Here is a 27,896-nt window from a genome sequence, read left to right as displayed (position 1 = left end):
ATAAGAACCTGTCACAGCTGGATCTGAATAACTTAGTGATCTAAATAAACAATATAGGTGTAGCTAACAAAACCTTCACATGCATCCTTCTGCCTCAGAGAGCTAGGCTTTTTTTCTGTCCCATGTTCATGAAGATGTCAACATACCATCAGAAAACAGGCAGCACTTGCCTCTAATTTGCAATATCTTAACTGAGCATGGCCTTAGATATAATTCAATATGATACACTTTACATTCCATTAAAAAAAGAAGGTTTTTATTGTAGACTTTGGTTGCATACAGCTAAAACTCATTTGTTTTTCTTCTTCTACAGCTGTTCAAAAAGCGTGTAAAGATTGGCGAGGAAGTCCTTAACAAAGATGACCTGGAATTTTTGAAAGGAGCCAATCTAAATTATGTCAGTGATGAAGAAAGCAACGATGAAAGGACAGAGTTTAACTATAACTCACCAAAGTGGCGTTGTACTCGGCTCACCAGGGTCATGAGTATTTGTCAAAGGGCCTTGGATGACAACCGTAAGAAGGGAGTTGAACCAAGGTCGACACATTAAAGAAACTGTGTAGGTTTCACACACCGTGATCCACCTCCTGGAAACAGTCGCTATGTGGTGGAAGAAGAAAGTGAACTGGACTAAAAAGAGACTTAGATATTTTTCTGGTGTTTATTTATTTTTAAATTGTTTGCTGTGGATGGTTTTGGTGTTTATTTATTTATAAATTGTTTGCTGTGAGTGCATGTTTTATTTTTATATTGAAATGTTTGAAGTGAAATGGTTAGCTGTCATTTTAAGTAAATGTTCTATATGCTCACCTAGTCAAAATGTGTTGGCCTTTTTTGATATTTTACTGATTATTTGGTGTGCTACATTGGAAAAGGCAGGGTATATAGATAAGTAATATTGTGTTTGGACTGCAAATATGGCTACGGGCCACATATCCAGAATCCTGACCCCAGATATGATGAGTATACAAACATCAGAAATCACCAGATTTGACATGAGTAGAATCTGGAGATATCCAGACAACAGATATAACTTGTGTTCGGACTGCAAATATGGCTACGGGCCAGATATACAGAATCCTGACCCCAGATATGATGAGTATACAAACATCAGAAATCACCAGATTTGACATGAGTAGAATCTGGAGATATCCAGACAACAGATATAACTTGTGTTCGGACTGCAAATATGGCTACGGGCCACATATACAGAATCCTGACCCCAGATATGATGAGTATACCAACATCAGAAATCACCAGATTTGACTTGAGTAGAACCTGGAGATATCCAGACAACAGATATAACTTGTGTTCGGACTGCAAATATGGCTACGGGCCACATATACAGAATCCTGACCCCAGATATGATGAGTATACCAACATCAGAAATCACCAGATTTGACTTGAGTAGAACCTGGAGATATCCAGACAACAGATATAACTTGTGTTCGGACTGCAAATATGGCTACGGGCCACATATACAGAATCCTGACCCCAGATATGATGAGTATACAAACATCAGAAATCACCAGATTTGACTTGAGTAGAATCTGGAGATATCCAGACAACAGATATAACTTGTGTTCGGACTGCAAATATGGCTACGGGCTACATATACAGAATCCTGACCCCAGATATGATGAGTATACCAACATCAGAAATCACCAGATTTGACTTGAGTAGAATCTGGAGATATCCAGACAACAGATATAACTTGTGTTCGGACTGCAAATATGGCTACGGGCCACATATACAGAATCCTGACCCCAGATATGATGAGTATACCAACATCAGAAATCACCAGATTTGACTTGAGTAGAATCTGGAGATATCCTGTCCGAATATCTTTAGTGTAGGGATACTCTCCGAATATGGGCCTTGACCAGTATCCCATATCTGGGGAAAATCTGAACTGCAGATTCTATCAGTATCAAAGTGGTCCCATACCGGGAGTTGATATGTTCCTGACATGACATCTGAGACGGTCATGTTCGGAGAGTATCCAGGACAGATATCACCATGCATGAGGCACATCTGAGGGTATCCAGGCAAAGATATCTCTGGATTCTGGGGGTTTTTGCGCAGTGTTTGTGACAGTGAGGGACAGGGGGACTCTGGACAAACTGCTCTCTATTATGGACAATCCTGCTCATCCACTCCACCGGACTGTAGAGGGGCAAAGGAGCTCCTTCTCCAATAGACTTTTACAGCTGCGCTGTCACAGTGAGCGCTACAAGAACACATTCTTACCATTCTCTATACAGATGTACAATAACTCCCCACTTTGTGACAGATAACTAACATTCATTTCAAAGCCTCTGTGTAAACTGGCACTGCATTTAGTCACATGTTGTATATATTGTAAATTTCTAAATTTCCATATTCTATATTGCCAATTTTACTTTAGATAGTTTTATTTATCTTTTGTCTTTGTAAAAGTGTACATATTCCAGATTGCTTTATGGATAGTACCTATTCTATTTTATTATTATTATCTACTTTTTTTTCTTACCTACTATTGCTGTTCTATTTCTTCCTCTATTGCTGTTCTGAGCTACTGTGACAACAGAATTTCCCTTGTGGATGAATAAAGTCTGTCTAAGTCTAAGTCTAAGTCTCTCCAGTCCTGAGGCCTCATCAGGCAACAGTGCAGAACCCACAAGCGAGGCGACAGAGAAATTTTGTAAGAGCATCCTCCCAATGGGACACACAGGGCAGGCCAATCTGCCAGAGATGTGGCACTGCTAGGCATATTCAGCAACACTACCCTCAAAGAACATCTGGGCCCCAGGATTTTTAATCTCCCCCACAAGAGAAGGGCAAGCTGTGGGAGTGGTTACACCAGAGGAGCCCACAATGGCGATCCAGTCAAAATCTGCCTTGATCGGTGAGTGCCCTGAGGTTATTGTTGAAATGAATGGCCGACCCATACCCTTTGTCCTTGATACAGGTTCCCAGGTTACAATGCTAAGCAGCAGTATGTTTGCAGAGCACCTGAAGGGAACTGTTGTGACTAACACTGGCCAGGTCCCTTGGTTGACATTGCGCATTGCCAATGGACTAAGGATTCCTTATGTTGGGTACATCCTGGTGGACTGTACAGTAGGACGAGTGCACATTCCTCAAAAAGGTGTGATAATTGTTGCTGATGACTGTTTGGGGCCAAATAAGGGTATATATGGCATGAACATTATCCAAGCAGTGTGGGCTACCCTCACTAAAGGGAATCAGCCAGGGTTGTCTGCTTTCAGAACCACAATATCACCGGTAGAGGGGCGAGCCCGGACTCTTGCATTTGCAGAATGTAAACGTTTTGCAACCAGTTGTGAGTGGCATGTGGGGAGGATGCTGGCCGCCCTAAGGGGTGGACAAGTACCTTGTAGGGTCTGCAACCCCAACCCCTATCCAGTAGAGGTCCCTCAGCGGCAGCCGTTGGCCCGAGTGTTGGAGGTAACTGAAGAGGACATACAGGGGGAGCAGGAGCTGGTTCTCAGCAGTTTTGAGCCAGATGTGGTAGAGGTATCAGTGAGACGAGTTGAAGCATCAGGAGTAGAGGAACCTCAGCAGCCTACTGTAACATCTCTGCAAGGAGATGGGCTGACCCCCCATCACCAGGCTGAAATAACTTACCTATTGCAGAGATGGACAAGGGTGTTTTCAAACCATGAAGAGGACTTTGGCCGTACGGGGGTGGTTGTGGAAACTAGTGGGTGCTGTATGAATCTGACCCGCTGCAGGGTGTTCCAAAGAAAGAACCGAACCAGATGTCTTCGCTTTAGATTTATTAAAGGTGCTCAGTTTCAAGGTTCCGGATCTGTGTTTTTTGTACACGCCCACCACACCGAAACACTCTGAGAGTCCGAGATACGAAAAACAACCAACTAAAATGTAATATAACTTATTGCGGTCTCTCCGCTCGCTCTGTATTTCTCCTCTCACCTCAACACAGGCACAATCAGGCCGCATGGGGCTGAAGCTGAATTCTGATTGGCTGCTGCATAACAGTCATCAGTCTCTAGGCAGAAGTAGCTGAGTGGCAGGGTCTTTTCTACAGTGGTAAAGCATCAAATTCCAACTAGATCCGTGCCACCAAGTCGTGAGAGGTATCATCCAGTTCCTCCAAGTCTCTACACAGAGTTGCGAACCCTGCTACAGACCATGCTCAAGAGTGGCGTGGTGTGGGAAAGCACAAGCCCCTGGGCAGCTCCCATTGTCCTGGTATGGAAGAAGGATGGAAGCTGGAGGTTTTGCGTGGACTACAGGAGGTTGAACGCAGCAACCTACAAAGATGCTTATCCCCTTCCCCATATTGAGGAATCACTGACAGGATTCAAATCTACAAAATGGTACTCCACCTTGGATCTTGCCAGTGGTTATTGGCAAGTGGAGATGGACCCATTTGACTGAGAGAAAACGGCTTTCACGGCACCGTTTGGCCTATATGAGTTTGAGCGGATGCTATTTGGTCTCTGTAATGCCCCTGCCACATTCCAAAGGCTGATGCAGCATTGCCTGGGAAACCTGGGAAATGACTTTCTGTTAATTTACTTGGATGATGTGGTTGTGTTTTCCTCAGATTTTAACAGTCATGTACATCACCTGGAAGACGTATTTCAGAGGCTCCATCAACATGGACTGAAGTTGCAGCCAAACAAGTGCCACTTATTTCAGCGGAAAGTGACCTACCTTGGACATGTGATCAGAGAGGTGGGAGTGGCTACCGACCCAGCCAAGACGGCAGCAGTGAGAGACTGGCCAGTACCCCAGACAGTAAAAAAGGTGAAATCTTTCCTTGGGTTTGCCGGCTATTATCATAGGTTCATACAGGCATTCTCCAAAATCGCCGCACCACTGCATGCCTTGACACATGGTACCTGTCAGAAGTCTGCACCAGTCAGGTGGTCCCTAGAGTGCCAGCAAGGTTTTGATCAGTTGAAAGAAGCCCTGATCAATGCACCGGTCCTGGCAGATGCCGACTTCTCTCGTACTTTCAGGTTGTACACAGATGCCAGCTTCTGTGGTCTGGGAGCCGTCCTGGCCCAGGTACAGGGTGACAAACAACGTGTAATTGCCTATGCCAGCTGCAGCCTCTGTCCCACTTTGACATAACCAGTTAACCTAACATGCATGTCTTTAGACAGTGGGAGGAAGCCGGAGAAGCCGGAGAGAACCCACACATACACAGGGAGAACATGCAAACTCCATACAGAAAGACCACCATTTGAGCCTCCCCCCAACAAGGATTAAACCAGCGACCTTCTTGCTGTAAGGCCACAGTGCTACACCAGCATGCAGCCTTCTAAGCAGCAAAATTATTTTTTGCCCCTGATATTGAGATCCAGTTCTTTATTGAGATCCTGTTCGGCCATTTTTATTATTGTTCCGCCAAACTTTGGCACGCTACTCCTCCTGCGCCGTTCAAGTCACTTCAATCATTCACATCTTAAACCCTGCAGCCCCTTCTGGAGAAGTGTGCTATGACTTTTGTCATTTCAAATCTTTGTAGTTTTTTTTAGATATTTAGCATTTTGCAAAAATTAATTTGGCCTTGTGATTGAATGAAAGTCTTTCAAACCCACTGTACATTGGGTGTTGTAAAAGTTCAGCTCTGCGATTGGTCAGTTTTTGCATAATGAGCTGAAAATTGCTTCAACGGGGTTTCAGAGCTCTGCACCGGTTTTCAGTGCATCAATTTCCTGTCTCCACTTTCTTTCCTGCTAAATGGTTGGCACGCTACTCCTCCTACACCTTTGCCTCACTTCAACCATTCAAATATCAAACTGTTCAGCTCATTCAGGAGATATGTGCAACAACTTTTGGTCTTTCTAACATGTAAACTTTTACAGTTATTCACATTTTTGCCAAATGTTAAAATCCTCCCCAGTGATTGGACGAAACGGAATTCCGCTCAGTGACTGGTCCATTTTCTGCACCGGTACACAGGTACATAATGTTATACAAGGGACGGGTTCAAATCCAGTTGGGCACCATGATGGTGTGCTAGTTTTTGCACACAAACTACTGTATATTGTTCCATCCAAGTGCTTAGATTTAACTGCAAACTGTGCAGTTAGTGTTGACTGTTCACACAAATAGAATAGTGTCTGTGCAATGTTTGTCTTGGAAAGTTGCACAACTTATACATAGTGTTAATTCAAGTTTTTAAAAAAAATGCTGTGGGGAAATGACCGTTAAATATTAAATTTTCATTGTTAAAATGCTTCAGACAGAACAAAGTTGTCTTTCTTGTAAGATGTTTGAAATGTTACTCCTCCTACATCTTTAGTCTCACTTCAACCATTCAAGCATCAAACTCTTCAGCTAATTCAGGAGATATGTGCTGTGACTTTTGGTCTTTGTAACATTTATACTTTTCAAGTTATTCAAGTTTTTGTCAATTTTTAAAATCTGTTCCTGTGATTGGACAAAACAGAAAATGCAATTCGGCGATTGGTCGATTTTCTGCACATTAGTATACATGGGAAGGGTTCAAATCCAGTTTTGAATATGGTGCATCATGATGGTATCCTAGTTGTTGTACAGAATGCTGTATACCTTCCCATCAGTGTTCAGCTTCAACTGCAAGATGTGCAGTTAATATGTGGACTACCTGCACAAAAAGTCAATGTCTGTACAATATCTGAAGACAGATTAGTACAGATGTGGAAGGAGGTGATAAGTTGCACTGTGTGGTAATATTTGGTGAAATGTTCCTGTTTGGATTCAAATCTACAACATCCAGTGTGAAGGCCCATTCTCATAACCACTAAGCTACCATTTTGCCCAGATATGCATGTGTGGAAAAAGGTAAAACATTTCTATTGAAAAGAGGATGTTAAAGGTACTGGCAGAACTATTGACGAGTGATTGGTGCAAAACAGAACGATACATAGTTCAGTTTTGTTATTGATGCCGATAGGTTACAATCATGTCCTCCGTGTATCTGATACCAAGCTAATTCTAACAGCTAATGCCATGGTGTGACTAGAGGGAGAACATCAACCCCCACCATCCTTAACAAATCAGCTGAAACAAATGATGAAACAGGAGAAAAAACTCTGGAAAATGTGTGTGTAAGCAGCCCACGGTGTCCTGCACTTCTGTGCACAGTAACAGCAACTGCTGCAACAGAGCTTTTCCACAGTAGACTTCCTCAGAAATTAGCATCCCTGCATTTTAGGAGCCAAAATAGTTACACATGGTACCTCCTAACAATTTTAAATAATGTCTTTTATGGCCACATAAAGAGTAATATCAGGCAAGGCAGGTTTGTTTATATAGCACATTTCAGAAACAGGGGATTCAAAGTGCTTTACAGGGGGCTTTTCAACCGATCTGGTTCCAGAGCTGGTTCGGAGCCAGAGCCAGACTTAGCACTGGTTCATTTGCTTTCGATTGCCTACGCACTGGCTCATGGTTCTCAAAACCGGTTCTATCCTGGCACCAACTGGGCCAGAGTTTGGAACCGCTTCACATTGTGTGCATCAGCAGCTGGTTGCGGGTGTTGAAAGTTTTTTCTTTTGGTTTAGAAAGTTTATTTGAACATAATGACAAATCTAAAAAAAAAAAAAAAAAAAAAGCATATGACAAATTGTTCAAAAGGAGTGGGTAGAAGCATAAGATAACATATAATCCCACCCCAGTGTTGGAGCAATATAATATCAATAACAACAATAGTAATCCATTAGCAATACAATAACAATAACAACCCAGTATTTTCGTGATACCTGTATAAAAATAATATTATCCTTAATATGTCATAATTTAATCAAGTACTTTGATGGAGTAATACAGTAATAATTACAATAATAATACATGAGTTTAACTAATTTTACAGATTTCTGGGGACCAGAAAAAGGAACTGCACGTAGCAGCATCAGATGACCCAAAAGAAACCTACATTTCCAGATCCTGATTTCTGTTCTTGGTGACGGGCCGGTAGTGACGCAGCACTGACCAGAAACTTTTGGTCGAAACCAAAACCAGTTCTTTGCTAGCACTGGAGCTGAACCACCTAAGCACTGGCTCTGGCACCAGCACCGGTTCTTCTTTGGTCGAAAAGCCCTAACAGAGACATTAGCTGTGTTTCGATAACCCCTAGAATCGCGCAAAACCGAAATATTGAAGTAAAGATGGCGCTGTATGTATGGAGGATGTCATGGTTTTTTGAAGGACTTACGCTGCAGAAGGTTGGAATGCTCAAAGGGTTTTATTGACAAAAGAAGCTTCAGAAGGTATTCAGGAATCGTAGTTTGATGACAGACTGGTGAGTGCTGTGGAGGAGTAAACTGGCTTTCAGGATATGGTGGTGTTTGGGGGAGAGGTGTGTTTATCTGGTTGACCAGGTCCAGCTGTTGTTGGCGAGGGAGGATAAACTGAGTGAGGGTAAGTGGAATCAGGAAGGCAGGGCATGGCAGATGAAGGAGGAGACAGCAATGTTTTTACAAATGAGATGAAGGAGAAAGGCTTGGAAAAGCCCTGGAGAATCCTGGAACAACGCTACCTGGCAGAAGTTGCAGTTCCAGAACTTTGCTGAACACCATTCAGTGGAATGGTTGCAAGATGCAACTGCAGTTTGTCTAAATTTTGGACATATCGCTTGTATTTTGTAAAAAAGAAAAAAACAACTGTGAAAACTGGAAATGCAGCTACTGATAGTCGCCTTTTAATCCAAGTAAAATACACACAAGTGATGGACACAAGGAAAGACCTGGTGAAAACGGATGCAGAAATTCTTAGAGTAGTTGTTTTTTCCCTGCAGGGGGTCGAGTTTAGAGGAGACACTAAACGTGATGAATAAATAACCTGTTTGCTTGTTTCAACTGCATGATTTGTTGCTAATGTTTTAAAAAGGGAACAAAGCAGCAGCCTTTCACCTGGTGGACGAACACATCCAGTGGTTGCTGTAGAGGCACTCCATCCCTGCAACCCATGGACAGGAAGCCGAAGCCCATCTGGATGTTGAACCACTTGCAGACGCCGCTGCCTCTTGATAGGCCCGCGTCCTCCTCCACCTCCTCCCCCTGTGCACAGCTTCCTACACAGGACAGACAAAAACATGGTATCAGCTGAGCCCACGGCCCAGAATATACTTACTTTTAATTCCAGGTGCATGTGTTTATTATAGATGCATCAAGTGTTTCGAACTTGCACATCCCCAGATATTATTGTGTTTGTGAGCTGCAGTATGTGAACAACCAGAAGGGGCAGTAGGGACCTGTTTAACTGGATGCAAAAATGATGGAATATTTCTATGATAAGACAGAAGCTGTGTTTCCATTACATTTTTCACAAAGTAAAAGCAATATTTCTAAGTATCAACAAACAATAATTCTAATTTGCAGGCGTTTCAATTAAAAATTGGTGCATAAGCCTCAGTTCTCGTAAAATCTAGTCCAGCTGACAAGTTTTTATGAGAATTGCAATTTATGCAATGTAACCATATAGCCTTATTTTGGGGTTTTCTATTTGTTGTAGAGAATTTGCTATGGCTTTTCTAAAATTTTCTGCCTCGTTTTTTCTTTTAAAACTCTAAATTTGACTTGTGTTTGTTCGACACCGCGCCATCTCTACTGGAAATGGACTGGTCACATGACCCCGCATCACGTCTGGGGACACGTAAATGTGAATAAGTGTTTCTATTACACTTTTGCAATATGTTTCTGTATCAAAACATCTGAAAACCTTGTCATGAAAGCCTGAAAATCTTACAGCAATATTTCAGTCTATTTTCAGAATGTAGGTGTTTCCATTTGCAATTTTTTATTGTGATATTTAGTTTTTGCTATGGTCTCAAAAATACATCTCAAAAATACACAAGAAAAATTATTTCCGCAAATCATCGATCAAACCTGCTGTCATTACAGAGTGACGCTGATGATTACATTCCGAGCCTCACTGCTCAATTGTACCGTTCGGAAAGCAGTTCAGATCTTACCGCAACCATCATATGTATCATACAAGAGTCAAGAGGACTCCTGTTCCACAGAGGACTCCTGTTTTACAGAGGACTCCTGTTTTACAGAGGACTCCTGTTTTACAGAGGAGTCCTGTTTTACAGAGGACTCCTGTTTTACAGAGGAGTCCTGTTCCACAGAGGAGTCCTGTTCCACGGAGGACTCCTGTTCCACAGAGGACTCCTGTTTTACAGAGGACTCCTGTTTTACAGAGGACTCCTGTTTTACAGAGGAGTCCTGTTCCACAGAGGAGTCCTGTTCCACGGAGGACTCCTGTTTTACAGAGGACTCCTGTTTTACAGAAGAGTCCTGTTCCACAGAGGAGTCCTGTTTTACAGAGGACTCCTGTTTTACAGAGGAGTCCTGTTCCACAGAGGACTCCTGTTTTACAGAAGAGTCCTGTTCCACAGAGGAGTCCTGTTTTACAGAGGACTCCTGTTTTACAGAGGACTCCTGTTCCACAGAGGAGTCCTGTTTTACAGAGGACTCCTGTTTTACAGAGGACTCCTGTTTTACAGAGGACTCCTGTTTTACAGAGGAGTCCTGTTTTACAGAGGACTCCTGTTTTACAGAGGACTCCTGTTCCACAGAGGAGTCCTGTTTTACAGAGGAGTCCTGTTCCACAGAGGACTCCTGTTCCACAGAGGAGTCCTGTTTTACAGAAGAGTCCTGTTCCACAGAGGAGTCCTGTTTTACAGAGGACTCCTGTTTTACGGAGGACTCCTGTTTTACAGAGGACTCCTGTTTTACAGAAGAGTCCTGTTCCACAGAGGAGTCCTGTTTTACAGAGGACTCCTGTTTTACAGAAGAGTCCTGTTCCACAGAGGAGTCCTCTTTTACAGAGGAGTCCTCTTTTACAGAGGACTCCTTTTCCACAGAGGACTCCTGTTCCACGGAGGACTCCGGTTTTACAGAGGACTCCTGTTTTACAGAGGACTCCTATTTTACAGAGGATTCCTGTTCCACAGAGGAGTCCTGTTTTACAGAGGAGTCCTGTTCCACAGAGGAGTCCTGTTTTACAGAGGAGTCCTGTTTTACAGAGGACTCCTGTTTTACAGAGGAGTCCTATTTTACAGAGGATTCCTGTTCCACAGAGGAGTCCTGTTTTACAGAGGAGTCCTGTTTTACAGAGGAGTCCTGTTTTACAGAGGACTCCTGTTCCACAGAGGACTCCTGTTTTACAGAGGAGTCCTGTTTTACAGAGGAGTCCTGTTCCACAGAGGAGTCCTGTTTTACAGAAGAGTCCTGTTTTACAGAGGAGTCCTGTTTTACAGAGGAGTCCTGTTTTACAGAGGAGTCCTGTTTTACAGAGGAGTCCTGTTTTACAGAAGAGTCCTGTTCCACAGAGGAGTCCTGTTTTACAGAGGAGTCCTGTTCCACTGAGGACTCCTGTTCCACAGAGGAGTCCTGTTCCACTGAGGAGTCCTGTTTTACAGAGGAGTCCTGTTTTACAGAGGACTCCTGTTTTACAGAGGAGTCCTGTTTTACAGAGGAGTCCTGTTCCACAGAGGAGTCCTGTTTTTCAGAAGAGTCCTGTTTTACAGAGGAGTCCTGTTCCACTGAGGAGTCCTGTTTTACAGAGGAGTCCTGTTTTACAGAGGAGTCCTGTTTTACAGAGGAGTCCTGTTCCACTGAGGAGTCCTGTTTTACAGAGGACTCCTGTTTTACAGAGGAGTCCTGTTTTACAGAGGAGTCCTGTTCCACAGAGGACTCCTGTTCCACAGAGGACTCCTGTTTTACAGAGGAGTCCTGTTTTACAGAAGAGTCCTGTTCCACAGAGGACTCCTGTTTTACAGAGGAGTCCTGTTTTACAGAGGACTCCTGTTTTACAGAGGAGTCCTGTTTTACAGAGGAGTCCTGTTTTACAGAGGAGTCCTGTTTTACAGAGGAGTCCTCTTTTACAGAGGAGTCCTGTTTTACAGAGGACTCCTTTTCCACAGAGGAGTCCTGTTTTACAGAGGAGTCCTGTTTTACAGAGGAGTCCTGTTCCACAGAGGACTCCTGTTCCACGGAGGACTCCGGTTTTACAGAGGACTCCTGTTTTACAGAGGAGTCCTGTTTTACAGAGGAGTCCTGTTTTACAGAGGAGTCCTCTTTTACAGAGGAGTCCTGTTTTACAGAGGACTCCTGTTCCACAGAGGACTCCTGTTTTACAGAGGAGTCCTATTTTACAGAGGATTCCTGTTTTACAGAGGAGTCCTGTTCCACAGAGGAGTCCTGTTTTACAGAGGAGTCCTGTTTTACAGAGGACTCCTGTTCCACAGAGGAGTCCTGTTTTACAGAGGACTCCTGTTCCACAGAGGACTCCTGTTTTACAGAGGACTCCTGTTTTACAGAGGAGTCCTATTTTACAGAGGATTCCTGTTCCACAGAGGAGTCCTGTTTTACAGAGGAGTCCTGTTCCACAGAGGACTCCTGTTTTACAGAGGAGTCCTGTTTTACAGAGGAGTCCTGTTCCACAGAGGAGTCCTGTTCCACAGAGGACTCCTGTTTTACAGAGGACTCCTGTTTTAAAGAGGAGTCCTGTTCCACAGAGGAGTCCTGTTCCACAGAGGACTCCTGTTTTACAGAGGAGTCCTGTTCCACAGAGGACTCCTGTTTTACAGAGGAGTCCTGTTCCACAGAGGACTCCTGTTCCACAGAGGACTCCTGTTCCACAGAGGAGTCCTGTTCCACAGAGGACTCCTGTTTTACAGAGGAGTCCTGTTTTACAGAGGAGTCCTGTTCCACAGAGGAGTCCTGTTCCACAGAGGAGTCCTGTTTTACAGAGGACTCCTGTTTTAAAGAGGAGTCCTGTTCCACAGAGGAGTCCTGTTCCACAGAGGACTCCTGTTTTACAGAGGACTCCTGTTTTAAAGAGGAGTCCTGTTCCACAGAGGAGTCCTGTTCCACAGAGGACTCCTGTTCCACAGAGGACTTGTGGTGGAAAATACTCTGGTCTTGAGAAGTTGTAATACATCTAAGAGTCAACTGTCTTCTTACAATGAACATTTTATTATAAACTAATACAAGCACACGCTGGAGCTTGGAGAGAGAACCCTCTCTGCAGATGCTGAAGTAACACCCAATTATAAACCATGCTTAACTCCTCCTAGTTGCTGAGCACACCATATGAAACAATCATTATCTCTTATTTAAGACTAAACTGAACTCACTAAGCATCAATCACTCACTATATTACTTTATTACCTTTAACCTCTAACCTTTAGACAACTGGTCAACCAAGCAGTTGACAAAAACCGATGCCCTGCAGGAAACTCTTCCTGTCTCAGACTTTGTCTGCACATTCCAGACAAGGATCATATAACTTAAAGAAAGCTTTGTGCATAGACACAAAACACAGCAGGATCACAGCAAATCAATGCATATATGTCTAATACTTAATACAAACCAAACTCATAACAATTTTCCCCAACACTCTCCCTCCTCTTGGTCCTACAGGACCAACAATAAGAAGAGAAATTGTTATCAGAACGCAAAAATACATACAGAAGACAACATTCTCAAAACATCAGGAGCCTCATGCCTATCAGGTTTTAAAAGAATCTTTCAGAAATTACAATAGTGAGGAGCCATTCACTTCAGCTTCAAAATCTGAGTCTAACAATAAATGTAAGAAAAGTGGAAACAAATCATTCCTCTTAGGGGGTGACAGAGGTGTAGTGAAGACACTGTCGGCGTTCTGGTGGGACTTGGCATATCACAGTGGCAGTGGAGCGCTTTTTTCACTGATCTTGCTTGAGAGCGAAGGCTGGTCTTCAGGCGTGAGAGTAGACTATCTCACTTACCCACGCAACCACAGGGATTATTCTGCCCTTTGTTGGGTGGTGCGTTATTCTTCTGTAATTTCAGACTGAAGAGCTTCAGGAGGTTCAAGCAATCTGTAGTGCCAAGCAGCTCACTCTGCGACCTTTACCGCTGTCTGGGTCGTCAGGAAAACCTGAAATGGCCTAAACCATCGATGTTGGTTCCAGCGCTGATGTTTAAAGCTTCTCATCAGGACAAAATCTCCAGGCTGAAGTGAATAGAGTGAATAGATGCTGATCCATGAAGGGCAGCTTTCACCTGTGTGCAAATGCCTGAAAAGGGTTCTTATGAGGTTAGGACAGTATGTTAAAACATTACTTTCACACAGAGCTGTGTCTGAACAGGCAGTCTTGGAAGGAACCATGCCCACTTGGGTGAGGGTCCTGCAAAAAGAATCACAAAAAGGCCCATGTTTCCATGTTACGCATCCGCATGTACATCAGAACCAGAGAAAGTACTTTTGGTCCAAGGAAGACCTGAAAAGAGAGCCAGAAGGAAATTTCCCCGTCTGCAACCTGTGGGAGGAAAACATTCAGGAAAATGGCATCCAGAAAGTCATTCATAAGAGAGCACCAAAACATGGACTCGTTTTCAGCTAAAGAGTAAGCTCAAGTAACGAGAACTGAGACGGGAGAGCTGCAGCCTCCACCGCGTCACAGTCAGAGCAAACAGCATCAAAAGGAAAATCAAGTCAGGGTCAACTAGAGGTCGGTCAGGGGCCAGGCCTGGGGGGTGCAGAGGATAGTCAGTTAAAGCTAAACAGTCATGGAGTAAAACATGAACAATACAAAGCAACAGTTAGGGCCACTCATTTATCTGGTAGGTAATCATTCAAAGTAACCAAATTCATTTAATTAATTATTGCAAAGTTCCTATCAGGTAGTCTCATCTTAACCAACAACCAGAAAAAATCCTCTAGTACTGCATAGCAGAACATGTGTCAAACTGGACTCCCAGCAGTCTGACCAACACTTATCCATGCTGGAATTTCCTTTCTGATTTACTGCTCGTGTTGTTTATGTCATGTCTGCTAAATGACAGAAGCAGAACCACACTGAAGAATCTCTGCATATATTAAATAAAGCTCATTCAGAACTGTTGATTTAATCAGTAATGTAGTCTAGTTAATCTCATGGTTTACTCTGATTTGTCTCTCTCAGACTCCAACAGACCCATTCAGGAGCAACACACACAAAACTGAGATCATGATAAGACTGGCTTTCTATTCCAAATATATTGTGAACATAAGCATAAGCATAAAGCAACAAGATGTAAACCCATCTTTAACAGCTGGACTTCAGGTACTGAACAGCCAGAGACCTTCAGGTCATAATAAAGCTGTTTGTTTTCTATCTACATTTGAACTAAAGCAGGATTTAGAAACAAACTTCTAATACTGATGGCAAAACTGTTTTCATCTACAACAACACGACGCACACATGTATGTGCACACACTCACAGCAGCACTTCTTCCTTAATGATTTTAATGCAAAGAAAAGGCCAAGGCTAACTGTTTAGCATAGTTAGCTTAACTTTGGAAGTATCAATACTGTTACAAATAATCTGCCTCATATTCATGTTATTTTGAGGACATACAGGGCTTAAATGACTTGTTTGTTTACTTATTAAGCGTGTTAACTAAGAGACTGGTCTATTTACTGGCAGCCATCGCAAGAGTTGCTTCTACTATTTGAATAAAAATCATCTGATGTGTATTTTAACCGCTGAGCATATCTGCTTTAATTCAAAATAATGAATTCAGATTAGGGATAAAACACCAGCTGTCAGCAAATAAAACACGGAGATTGTTGTACTTGTGTTGCATTCGCTGAAGTTGGGAAATTACAAAACTACCTTCTTATTTAATGTCATATAGCGGCTTATTTTTTCTCTTTTGACATCTATTCTGTCTCAAACATTAAAAACTTAGTATTCATCACTTTTTTTTTTTTTTTTTTTTTGTATAAGGCACAGCGTGCCAGAAGTTGACTTGTCTGTATGAACTGTTCAGCTTCCCTGCAGCAGAGCAGAGATGTCTGTGTCATTGTTCAGTTGCAGAAGTCTGCAGGAGTGCAAAATTTTATACATGCTCATAAATGTGGTATAAAGCTAAGCAGAAACAGTGAGTAAATGTTTGGTTGTAGGGCCTCATTTATTGGCCTGGCCTTGTGGATAATCATTCAGCTCGTATCACTCGATCTGCTCAGGAGTCAGACGCGCCACAGCCACCATGCTCTCCTCCAATCAGCATACAATCAGAAATTCATGCCAGGAAGTGCCCGACACATGTTCATCAAAGCTTCCTGGTAGATAAATCAGATTCATATGTGTAATTAATTAAGAGTAACATGTAAAGGATCAGAAAGTAGGCAAAGTTCAAGGAAGGAGATCCAGGTTTTCCACAGAGAACTGAGTGAACCCAACAGTCTTTCTGACAGAATCAGGGTGCAGCTTATTCCAGAAAACATCATCTGATTCTGTAGTCGGGGTGAGATTCGTGCTGCCTGCCGGCCACATCCGTTAGTCTTTTACTTCCAGAAAATCCCACAACTGAAACACAGTCTGAGGACAAGGAGGATCCATCACCTCCAGAGGTCAAAGGTGAAAATCCAGCTCACATGTCCACCATAGAAGCCATATCCACACTGTTCACAGTCACAACCAACAGGGCTCTGCCAGACCCTCTGGTTCTGGGATCCCCAGGCCATCAGCAGCGGCCGGGTCCATGCAGCCACATCTGCATATCAGGTTCTGCTCCAGGACTCAGAGCTGACACAGAAGGGAGGTGGAATGATGCTGTAGGTTGTAGGGACCGTTTCTGCTCCAGTCTCCTGACTGACCACGCGTGACACCCAGAACTCTGCAGTGACCCGGGTCAAGAACTCACTCTCCCCCAGCCCCTCCTCTGAATCCCCTTCAGGCAAGATAGACATTTGAGGTCCAAGCTGCATGCTGACAAGGGTTTAGAAGGGAAACGCTGCAATGTGTCCAACACCATACAGCAGACGAGCTTTTGAGACTGAACCATTTGGTCATGTGGTGTATTTTCTTCTCCAGTAAGGGGAAAATAAAGATCATAGCCTCATAATTATAATAGTTTTCTTCTGAATCCTGAGGCGAACATATTATGTGGACCATGTTCTGTGCTGTGAACATCATGTAACTTGAACATTACATTGTAATTGTGTGTGTGAGACTATATTATCAGTGGATTCATAACTCAGTTCTCTCCTGGGAAAGCTGAACATGATCTTGCTAAGAAGATACACTTGTTCTGAGAACTTCTCTTCTCGCCGTTAGCTCACATTTAGCTAAAGTGAATTTATTGCAAGAGAAATTTACTCTAGCAAAGTTACGTTGGTTCACCATTCCTATTTTAAGGTCAAGAATTTTCTTTTTTTCCTAACATTATGCTTATTTTCAGCATCCTTCAGCTGCATTATTTATTTCCAGTTTATCTAGATTTATTTAGACATGCTAGGTGTAAATTAATAATAGCAGTAGTAAAGGAATAAAAATCACCTTATGAATGTCTGAAAGGGAACAGACAGAAACCTAAGCTTATTGCCTACACAATGTACAGTAATTTAACATAGTAAGTTCCTAATACTATAAATCAAATCTCTCACATTTCTGATTTTTCATTCTTAATATGTTGTTGCTCTTTAAAATGTTCTCAGGTGATAATAAAGAACTGCTTTTCCTTAGGAAAAGGTTCCACATTCATACAGGGAGTGGCTTTTATGCTCTTATAAAAGCTTTAGGAAGAAAAGCACAAGCAGCTATTTTACACAGGATTTATATGTTTGTTTCTGCCTAACATGCTATGACATCATCTCCTTCAGTGAGCAGAAGGCCTTTAATGAACACACTCTTTTCCTCACTTCCTTCTCTCATACATTTTTTGTTGTTTGTTTTTTTTCTTTTTTTTCTTTTTTTTCTTACTGCAGTAAATTAGATTTTACACAAACAATTCACTTCAACAGTTGGATGAATGCATGTGAATGGGTCGTGCCCCCACGTTTGTCTACCCCCACACAAGCTTCTAGGCTCTCCTGCGAGAGTCCGGTGTGGCTTCACAAGACGTGGTTTTAATTCTCCACACAATCAATCCAATCAAGTTTAACACAGGAAATTTTACACAACCACCCCAGTTTCCCCTCACATGAAGACAGAGATTTCAACTTCTTAATGGTGCTGTACATCAACCTCCTACTGCAAAGGAACTAGTTCTGTTTGCAGCGGATGTACACAGAGGGTCAATCCCACACCTTTGTAGAATTATCAGGCAAAATTCTCAATGTCTCCAGAAACCAGCCCACACAGTTTCTTCTCTGTTCCTCCTCACTCAAGATGGCTTTCCTCTCCGTCTTCTAACTCAAGGTTGGCCTGGTCTTGCTTCTCGAGCTCACAGGACTTACTGACTAATTTACTGGTCTCGGTCTTGTAACTCACAAGATTTACTGGTCTGGTCTTGCTACGTCTAGCTCACAGCACTTACGACTTGGTCTTGTTACTCACGATTTTTAACTTAAACTTTAACCTAAACTTAACTTAAACTCACAGGATTTTATTTATGACGTCAACCTGATCTCGTCTTAAGTTATTCTCTTATCCCTTGAGTTGTTCTTTCGATGAGGAGGTGAGGAGGAGAATCCCTGTCACAATGAGAATAATGAAGACAATTGACCACAAAACAGAAAAATATTGTGATTATTAATTAAGATATTGATTATTAATTTGTGATAAATTTCTAGTAATGTTTGACTCCAGTTTGAGTCTGAAAATTAATGTAAATTTAGAATAACACTTCTCACCATTGTCTTTTCACACTGGTTCAGAAGGAGTCCTGGCGTAGTCAACCACGGGTGGGAGAAAGACGTCCTGTCCTCTGAAATTCTCTAATTGAGGTTCTTAGGATGAATCTGTGGATTCAGGTGGCCAACCCGTCTATCCCCAACCTGGGCGGACTGACGCAGGATCCCGGACGAGCCCCCAAAAACTGTGGTGGAAAATACTCTGGTCTTGAGAAGTTGTAATACATCTAAGAGTCAACTGTCTTCTTACAATGAACATTTTATTATAAACTAATACAAGCACACGCTGGAGCTTGGAGAGAGAACCCTCTCTCCAGATGCTGAAGTAACACCCAATTATAAACCATGCTTAACTCCTCCTAGTTGCTGAGCACACCATATGAAACAATCATTATCTCTTATTTAAGACTAAACTGAACTCACTAAGCATCAATCACTCACTATATTACTTTATTACCTTTAACCTCTAACCTTTAGACAACTGGTCAACCAAGCAGTTGACAAAAACAGATGCCCTGCATGAAACTCTTCCTGTCTCAGACTTTGTCTGCACATTCCAGACAAGGATCATATAACTTAAAGAAAGCTTTGTGCATAGACACAAAACACAGCAGGATCACAGCAAATCAATGCATATATGTCTAATACTTAATACAAACCAAACTCATAACAATTTTCCCCAACAACGTGATGTTTCCATGCAGACGTCATGTTTCCATGCAGACGTGATGTTTCCATGCAGACGTGATGTTTCCATGCAGACGTGATGTTTCCATGCAGACGTCATGTTTCCATGCAGACGTGATGTTTCCATGCAGACGTCATGTTTCCATGCAGACGTGATGTTTCCATGCAGACGTCATGTTTCCATGCAGACGTGATGTTTCCATGCAGACGTCATGTTTCCATGCAGACGTGATGTTTCCATGCAGACGTCATGTTTCCATGCAGACGTGATGTTTCCATGCAGACGTCATGTTTCCATGCAGACGTGATGTTTCCATGCAGACGTCATGTTTCCATGCAGACGTGATGTTTCCATGCAGACGTCATGTTTCCATGCAGACGTGATGTTTCCATGCAGACGTCATGTTTCCATGCAGACGTGATGTTTCCATGCAGACGTCATGTTTCCATGCAGACGTGATGTTTCCATGCAGACGTCATGTTTCCATGCAGACGTCGAAACTGTGTACAGTGGAGGTGGGGAGCTGCTGACCTCAACTCGGGACGTTGTGGGTCGGTGGAAGGAATCCTTTGAAGACCTCCTCAATCCTACCAACACGTCTTCCGATGAGGAAGCAGAGCTGGGGGACTCAGGGGTGGACTCTCCTATCTCTGGGGCTGAAGTTGCTGAGGTGGTCAAAAAGCTCCTTGGCGGCAAGGCCCCGGGGGTGGATGAGATCCGCCTGGAGTTCCTTTTATCGCCGATTCTGTTCATAACTTATATGGACAGAATTTCTAGGTGCAGCCGAGGTGTTGAGGGGATCCGGCTTGGTGGCCTCAGGATTGGGTCCCTGCTTTTTGCAGATGACGTGGTCCTGTTGGCTTCATCTGGTCGTGATCTCCAGCTCTCACTTGAGCGATTCGCGGCCGAGTGTGAAGCGGCTGGGATGAGAATCAGCACCTCCAAATCTGAGACCATGGTCCTCAGCCGGAATAGGGTGGATTGTCCTCTACGGGTCGGGTCAGGTCCTGCCTCAAGTGGAGGAGTTTAAATATCTCGGGGTTTTGTTCAAGAGTGAGGGAAGGATGGAGCGTGAGATGGACAGACGGATCGGTGCGGCGTCTGCAGTAATGCGGATTCTGCGCCGGTCTGTCGTGGTGAAGAAGGAGCTGAGCCAGAAGGCGAAGCTCTCCATTTACCAGTCGATCTACGTTCCTACCCTCACCTATGGTCATGAGCTGTGGGTCGTGACTGAAAGAACGAGATCTCGTATACAGGCGGCTGAAATGAGTTTCCTTCGCAGGGTGGCCGGGCTCACCCTTAGAGATAGGGTGAGGAGCTCGGTCATCCGGGAGGAGATCAGAGTAGAGCTGCTGCTCCTCCGCATCGAGAGGAACCAGTTGAGGTGTCTCGGGCATCTGGTCAGGATGCCTCCTGGACCTCCCTGGTGAGGTGTTCCAGGCACGTCCCTCTGGGAGGAGACCCCGGGGAAGACCCAGGACACGCTGGAGGGATTATATCTCTCGGCTGGCCTGGGAACGCCTCGGGATCCCCCCCGCAGAGTTGGCAAATGTGGCTGGGGAGAGGGAAGTCTGGGCTTCCCTGCTTAGGCTGCTGCCTGACCCCGGATAAGATGGATGGATAAATAAAATAAAAATGATTAATGGAAAATTGATGGAAATTATAAATAAATGTCTGGTTTGTGAAAATGGAGCTTCAAAGCAATAAAAAGTGAGTAGATTCAAAGTTTAGTTGCATTTTGAAAAATTCTTAAACTTTTTGTGGAATTTTGTTTTATTATGAAAGTGAAATGTTTTACTTCCTGCCTGTTTTAGTTGTTTTATGGCCACCATAGTTTTAGAATGCAGCTCTGACATGGAGGCAAGCCAACAGCTGGGGATGTTTTGCAGTTGTGCTTCATTTCAGATAAAACACAAAAAGCAAGAAAGTCCTGCAGGGACCCGGAGAAAAGCCCCCCGGCCGCTGCACAACAGGACAGGTCACGCTACGGGGACCGGGGTCACTCAGAGGGGGCTAGTGGGAACAAAACCTTGTCACGAGCTTGATCAATAAATCAGTGCAGACACACAGACCCCTCCTCCCAACAAACACACATGCAGACTATCTATCTATCTATCTATCTATCTATCTATCTATCTGTCTGTCTGTCTGTCTGTCTGTCTGTCTATCTATCTATCTATCTATCTATCTATCTATCTATCTATCTATCTATGTGTTTAAGTCCACAAATAAATAAATACATCTATTTTTAAAGTATTTTTATCATTTCAAATAAACAATGTAATTATTATTATATGATTTTATTTCATTAAGATGTGGACGACTTGTGCTTCCTGTTACAGTCCTGCGCAGCTGGTAAACGTATGAGTTAAATTCTGCTTTTTGTAAGCGACACAACCCGGTTTCAGCTCCAGTAAAGTTTTTTAAGACATCTGTCATGTACCTGTATCTGTCAGGAACAAGCGGCTGCATCATTCATCATGTCACCTTGTCCACTAGATGTCACCTTACACACAGCTTCTTTCTGCAAACAGGCAAGAACCGTCACAATGCAAAGCACGGAGGTTGTGCTTTGAGAAAAAAAACAACAATTTATTTTTATAAAAAGAGATTTATTTGTGTCTTTACGGTGTTGATGTGGGTTTGGAGCAGAAAGAAAGAAAAGATAAAGGTTCCGACATGTTTATGTAGTTACTTACATCAGGTTATGTTGTAATTCCAGCAATAACCCTCATCAGTCATTTATAGAAGACACTGATTAAAAGAAAAACAACATTGTGTATTTTAAAGGATAAAGTCATTCCAGTTGGCAGGTTAATGAAGCCAGCAGCTCCACGTCTGTCAGACCATGTCTGACAACAACCTGTATGAGGGGTGATTAGTGCCACTGCCACTGGCACAGCTGGAAGGGTTGACCAATGAGACGCTGCTGATGACCTGTCAGGACATTAAGTTAGTCTTTCATCAACCCAAAGGCTAGAGGGAGCCGGTGTCTCCATACACCTGTTTCAGACCGGTTCCGATCCAGCCGAGCTATTCCGCCCCGCCGGTTCCGATCCAGCCGAGCTATTCCGCCCCGCCGGTTCCGATCCAGCCGAGCTATTCCGCCCCGCCGGTTCCGATCCAGCCGAGCTATTCCGCCCCGCCGGTTCCGATCCAGCCGAGCTATTCCGCCCCGCCGGTTCCGATCCAGCCGAGCTATTCCGCCCCGCCGGTTCCGATCCAGCCGAGCTATTCCGTCCCGCCGGTTCTGATGCTCAGTTTGACAAAAGGAGATCAAGATAGAAAATGGCCAAAACTTCGATCGAAACCCAAGCAGACAATCGGCTGCTTCACCTGTAACTTAAGAGAAGACATCCTCCAGGCTCTGTAATAAAAGCCTGCAGACAATCATCCGGAGCACCTGCAGGAAGACACCCTAGCTGTGTTTCCAGCACACCTACAAAACTATTTATGGCTATTTAATTTAAAAAAAAAAAAAAAAATAGTCTCAAATATTGCTAAAAAATTTTACGAGTTGGTTTTGTTCGACGGTTTGATATGGAACTATATCACCAAAGTGTAGTGGAAACACTTTTTTGCATTTACGTGTCACGTGACGTAGGGCGTCATGTGACCAGTTCATTTCCGGTAAAGATGGAGCGGTATGGAACAAACAACACCGCATTTCAGAGATTTAAAAAAGAAAATGAGAGAGAAAATCTTTGAAAAGCCGTAGCAAACTCCCCGCAGCAAGTGGAAAACTCCAGAATATCGCTACGTTATTGTCATTGCTAACTTGCATAAGCTGGAATTCTCTTAAATTCTCATCAACTTTACGAGAACTGACACTTATGTGCTAAATACTGTTCAATGGAAACACCCACAAATCGCAACTGTTGTTTGTCAAAACTTAGAAATATCACTTTTATTTTGTGAAAAGTTGTCATGGAAACACAGCTTAGAAAAACAATAACAAGTTAAATGAAAATGTAACTTTAGCTGTTAGTGACGAAACCTGCCTGTCTGGACATGTTAGCAGATGCTACAGCCCCCCACCTCCCTGGACGAAGCCCAGATCACAACGCAGCCCACACAGCATGATGCCGACCCATGTTTTAGTCTGAAGACCAACATGAGGCCGCAGCTCCGTCATGCTTCAACGTACAAAAGAAATTCAACAACCTCTGGAACACATTCTGGTTTGACAGAGATGACAGTAGCTAGCTAACTGGACTTCAGGGACAATTCAGAGCCAGTCGAAACCAAACCGACTGTAATATTCTGAAACACGATTATCCAATTTCACCTGAATGCACCACAGTTTGATTTGTTCCCCGCAGTACGTGACCACTGCAAGGCATCCTGGTATAAACTGTGTATCTGACTGCTAACGTTCACGTTAATAAACGAGTCAACTTGTTACGTCCTGGTTGTCCGGATGCTTTGTCTTTGTTTGTGTTTTGCTGCCTTTGTTTGTGTTTTGCTGTCTTTGTTTGTGTTTTGCTGCCTTTGTTTGTGTTTTGCTGCCTTTGTTTGTGTTTTGCTGCATTTGTGTTTTGCTGTCTTTGTTTTTGTTTTGCTGTCTTTGTTTGTGTTTTGTTGCCTTTGTTTGGGTTTTGCTGTCTTTGTTTGTGTTTTGCTGTCTTTGTTTGTGTTTTGCTGTCTTTGTTTGTGTTTTGTTGCCTTTGTTTGTGTTTTGTTGCCTTTGTTTGGGTTTTGTTGCCTTTGTTTGTGTTTTGTTGCCTTTGTTTGTGTTTTGTTGCCTTTGTTTGGGTTTTGCTGTCTTTGTTTGTGTTTTGCTGTCTTTGTTTGTGTTTTGTTGTCTTTGTTTGGGTTTTGCTGTCTTTTTTGTGTTTTGCTGTCTTTGTTTGTGTTTTGTTGCCTTTGTTTGTGTTTTGCTGCCTTTGTTTGTGTTTTGCTGCCTTTGTTTGTGTTTTGCTGCCTTTGTTTGTGTTTTGCTGCATTTGTTTTTGTTTTGCCGTCTTTGTTTGTGTTTTGCTGTCTTTGTTTTTGTTTTGCCGTCTTTGTTTGTGTTTTGCTGTCTTTGTTTGTGTTTTGCTGCCTTTGTTTGTGTTTTGCTGCCTTTGTTTGTGTTTTGCCGTCTTTGTTTGTGTTTTGCTGTCTTTGTTTGTGTTTTGCTGCCTTTGTTTGTGTTTTGCTGCCTTTGTTTGTGTTTTCCTGCCTTTGTGTTTTGCTGCATTTGTGTTTTGCTGTCTTTGTTTTTGTTTTGCTGTCTTTGTGTTTTGCTGCCTTTGTTTGTGTTTTGTTGCCTTTGTTTGTGTTTTACTGCCTTTGTTTGTGTTTTACTGCCTTTGTTTGTGTTTTGCTGCCTTTGTGTTTTGCTGTCTTTGTTTGTGTTTTGCTGCCTTTGTTTGTGTTTTGTTGCCTTTGTTTGGGTTTTGCTGTCTTTGTTTGTGTTTTGCTGTCTTTGTTTGTGTTTTGCTGTCTTTGTTTGTGTTTTGCTTTCTTTGTTTGTGTTTTGCTGCCTTTGTTTGTGTTTTGCTGCCTTTGTTTGTGTTTTGCTGCCTTTGTTTGTGTTTTGCTGTCTTTGTTTGTGTTTTGCTGCCTTTTTTGTGTTTTGCTGTCTTTGTTTGTGTTTTGCTGCCTTTGTTTGTGTTTTGCTGTCTTTGTTTGTGTTTTGCTGCCTTTGTTTGTGTTTTGTTTCCTTTGTTTGTGTTTTGCTGCCTTTGTTTGTGTTTTGCTGCCTTTGTTTGTGTTTTCCTGCCTTTGTTTGTGTTTTGCTGCATTTGTGTTTTGCTGTCTTTGTTTTTGTTTTGCTGTCTTTGTGTTTTGCTGCCTTTGTTTGTGTTTTGTTGCCTTTGTTTGTGTTTTACTGCCTTTGTTTGTGTTTTACTGCCTTTGTTTGTGTTTTGCTGCCTTTGTGTTTTGCTGTCTTTGTTTGTGTTTTGCTGCCTTTGTTTGTGTTTTGTTGCCTTTGTTTGGGTTTTGCTGTCTTTGTTTGTGTTTTGCTGTCTTTGTTTGTGTTTTGCTGTCTTTGTTTGTGTTTTGCTTTCTTTGTTTGTGTTTTGCTGCCTTTGTTTGTGTTTTGCTGCCTTTGTTTGTGTTTTGCTGCCTTTGTTTGTGTTTTGCTGTCTTTGTTTGTGTTTTGCTGCCTTTGTTTGTGTTTTGCTGCCTTTGTTTGTGTTTTGCTGCCTTTGTTTGTGTTTTGCTGTCTTTGTTTGTGTTTTGCTGCCTTTGTTTGTGTTTTGTTTCCTTTGTTTGTGTTTTGCTGCCTTTGTTTGTGTTTTGCTGCCTTTGTTTGTGTTTTGCTGTCTTTGTTTGTGTTTTGCTGCCTTTGTTTGTGTTTTGCTGCCTTTGTTTGTGTTTTGCTGTCTTTGTTTGTGTTTTGCTGCCTTTGTTTGTGTTTTGTTTCCTTTGTTTGTGTTTTGCTGCCTTTGTTTGTGTTTTGCTGCCTTTGTTTGTGTTTTGCTGCCTTTGTTTGTGTTTTGCTGCCTTTGTTTGTGTTTTGTTTCCTTTGTTTGTGTTTTGCTGCCTTTGTTTGTGTTTTGCTGCCTTTGTTTGTGTTTTGTTTCCTTTGTTTGTGTTTTGCTGCCTTTGTTTGTGTTTTTGCCGACAGCCTCGAAGCTCCGCCCCCTCTCCGTGGCACGGATCGACCCCCATACCCGCGTCTGTTTCCGGTCGGTGTTAATCCTTCCTCCTGGTTGCAGCGCAGAAACAGGCGCATCCTTCTGTCCGCTACTTTGCGTCTTTTCCTCCGCAGGTCCGCTCCGGTCTCCGGTTCTGGGTTCGGAAGGAGCAGCGGCTGCATGGGACGGAGGGAGGCCGCCGGTCCGCGCGCAGCAGCGACTGGATGGAGCGTGAAGGGAACCGGACTGGTTGGTTGCAGCCGGACAAAGCTCTGGGTGGGTGACTGGCTGTAAATGGCTGCTCGGGAGGAGATCTGCAGCTTCTGATCATGTCGGTGAAACGCTGTTTTCCGTCCTGCAGGCTCCGTTATGCAACAGCTAAAACCGTTCAGCTGCTAGTGGCGATGACCTGCAGCTGGCAGTAGGAGCAGCGGACCCCCCCACACCCCCACCTGCTGGTCTCTGGACCGGGTCTCCCTGCAGCAGCACCACGGACAGCGACGATGACTCGGCTGCGCAGGAAGGCGCTTGTTGCGCTTTTCCTCTTCACCCTCTTCATCTTCGGGACCATGATGGGGCTCAGGACCCTCAAACCCAGCGACGGCTTCTCCGACCTCGCGCCCGGAATGGACTTCATGGCGGAGAGGGCCGAGAGGAGGCGGCTGGACACGAGGGACGTGGTGGTGTCGCCGGGCCAGTTCCACAGGGGCAGCAGCGACACCAAGGTGGTGTTCACCAAGTCCGACCGGGAATACAGCATCTTCTACGACGTCCACATTTTCTACTATCTGTGGTACGGGGCACCCGGCGTGGACAACAAGTACATCCACTGGGATCACGTGCTGGTGCCGCACTGGGACCCGAAGATTGCGGCCAGTCACACGCAAGGGAGGCACACACCTCCAGAGGACATAGCCTCGAGTTTCTACCCTGAGCTGGGAGCCTACAGCTCCCGGGACCCCAAGGTTCTGGACTCGCACATGGCCCAGATAGAAGCAGCTGCAGCAGGTAAACATGCAGAACCATCACCCCCCCCCCCCCCCCCCCCCCCCCCACGGCTCTGGTTATGACGTTTTTTATAATAATGTACACATGTACACACATAATGTACACACATAATGTACACATGATACCTGTAGTGTATCATGGCTGTGTCTGAGGCCACTTGATCCACTTCATCTCCATCTTCATTCATCTTCATCTTCGGCTGCTTATCCGGGGTCGGGTCGCGGGGGCAGCAGCCTAAGCAGGGAAGCCCAGACTTCCCTCTCCCCAGCCACATTTGCCAACTCTGTGGGGGTGATCCCGAGGCGTTCCCAGGCCAGCCGAGAGATATAATCCCTCCAGCGTGTCCTGGGTCTTCCCCGGGGTCTCCTCCCAGAGGGACGTGCCTGGAACACCTCACCAGGGAGGTCCAGGAGGCATCCTGACCAGATGCCCGAGACACCTCAACTGGTTCCTCTCGATGCGGAGGAGCAGCGGCTCTACTCTGATCTCCTCCCGGATGACCGAGCTCCTCACCCTATCTCTAAGGGAGAGCCCGGCCACCCTGCGGAGGAAACCCATTTCAGCCGCCTGTATACAAGATCTCGTTCTTTCAGTCACGACCCACAGCTCATGACCATAGGTGAGGGTAGGAACGTAGATCGACTGGTAAATCGAGAGCTTCGCCTTCTGGCTCAGCTCCTTCTTCACCACGACAGACCGGCGCAGAGCCCGCATTACTGCAGACGCCGCACCGATCCGTCTGTCCATCTCGCGCTCCATCCTTCCCTCACTCGTGAACAAGACCCCGAGATATTTAAACTCCTCCACTTGAGGCAGGACCTGACCCGACCCGGAGAGGACAATCCACCCTATTCCGGCTGAGGACCATGGTCTCAGATTTTGAGGTGCTGATTCTCATCCCAGCTGCTTCACACTCGGCCGCGAATCGCTCAAGCGAGAGCTGGAGATCACGACCAGATGAAGCCAACAGGACCACGTCATCTGCAAAAAGCAGGGACCCAATCCTGAGGCCACCAAGCCGGATCCCCTCAACACCTCGGCTGCACCTAGA

At 44.1% G+C, this 27,896-nt stretch overlaps 1 protein-coding gene across 1 annotated transcript in view; it reads right to left on the bottom strand.

The window, feature by feature from the left end:
- Positions 1-23,403, bottom strand: part of LOC306770029 (protein lin-28 homolog A-like) — a gene marked incomplete at both ends in the record, with an annotated part of 43,428 nt that extends 20,025 nt beyond the window's left edge. The window contains 2 exons of the mRNA XM_079258798.1: positions 8,877-9,037; positions 23,307-23,403. Coding sequence (XP_079114924.1) covers positions 8,877-9,037; positions 23,307-23,403 — 258 coding nt within the window. The remainder of the gene's footprint in view (positions 1-8,876; positions 9,038-23,306) is intronic.
- Between the last annotated feature and the right edge of the window lie 4,493 nt (positions 23,404-27,896).

Source organism: Telmatherina bonti, assembly GCF_933228915.1.
Source record: "Telmatherina bonti genome assembly, chromosome: 19".
NCBI classification, from domain to species: Eukaryota; Metazoa; Chordata; class Actinopteri; order Atheriniformes; family Telmatherinidae; genus Telmatherina; species Telmatherina bonti.
The sequence above is the reverse complement of the archived record's forward strand: the minus strand, read 5'-3'. Positions and strand labels throughout refer to the sequence as shown.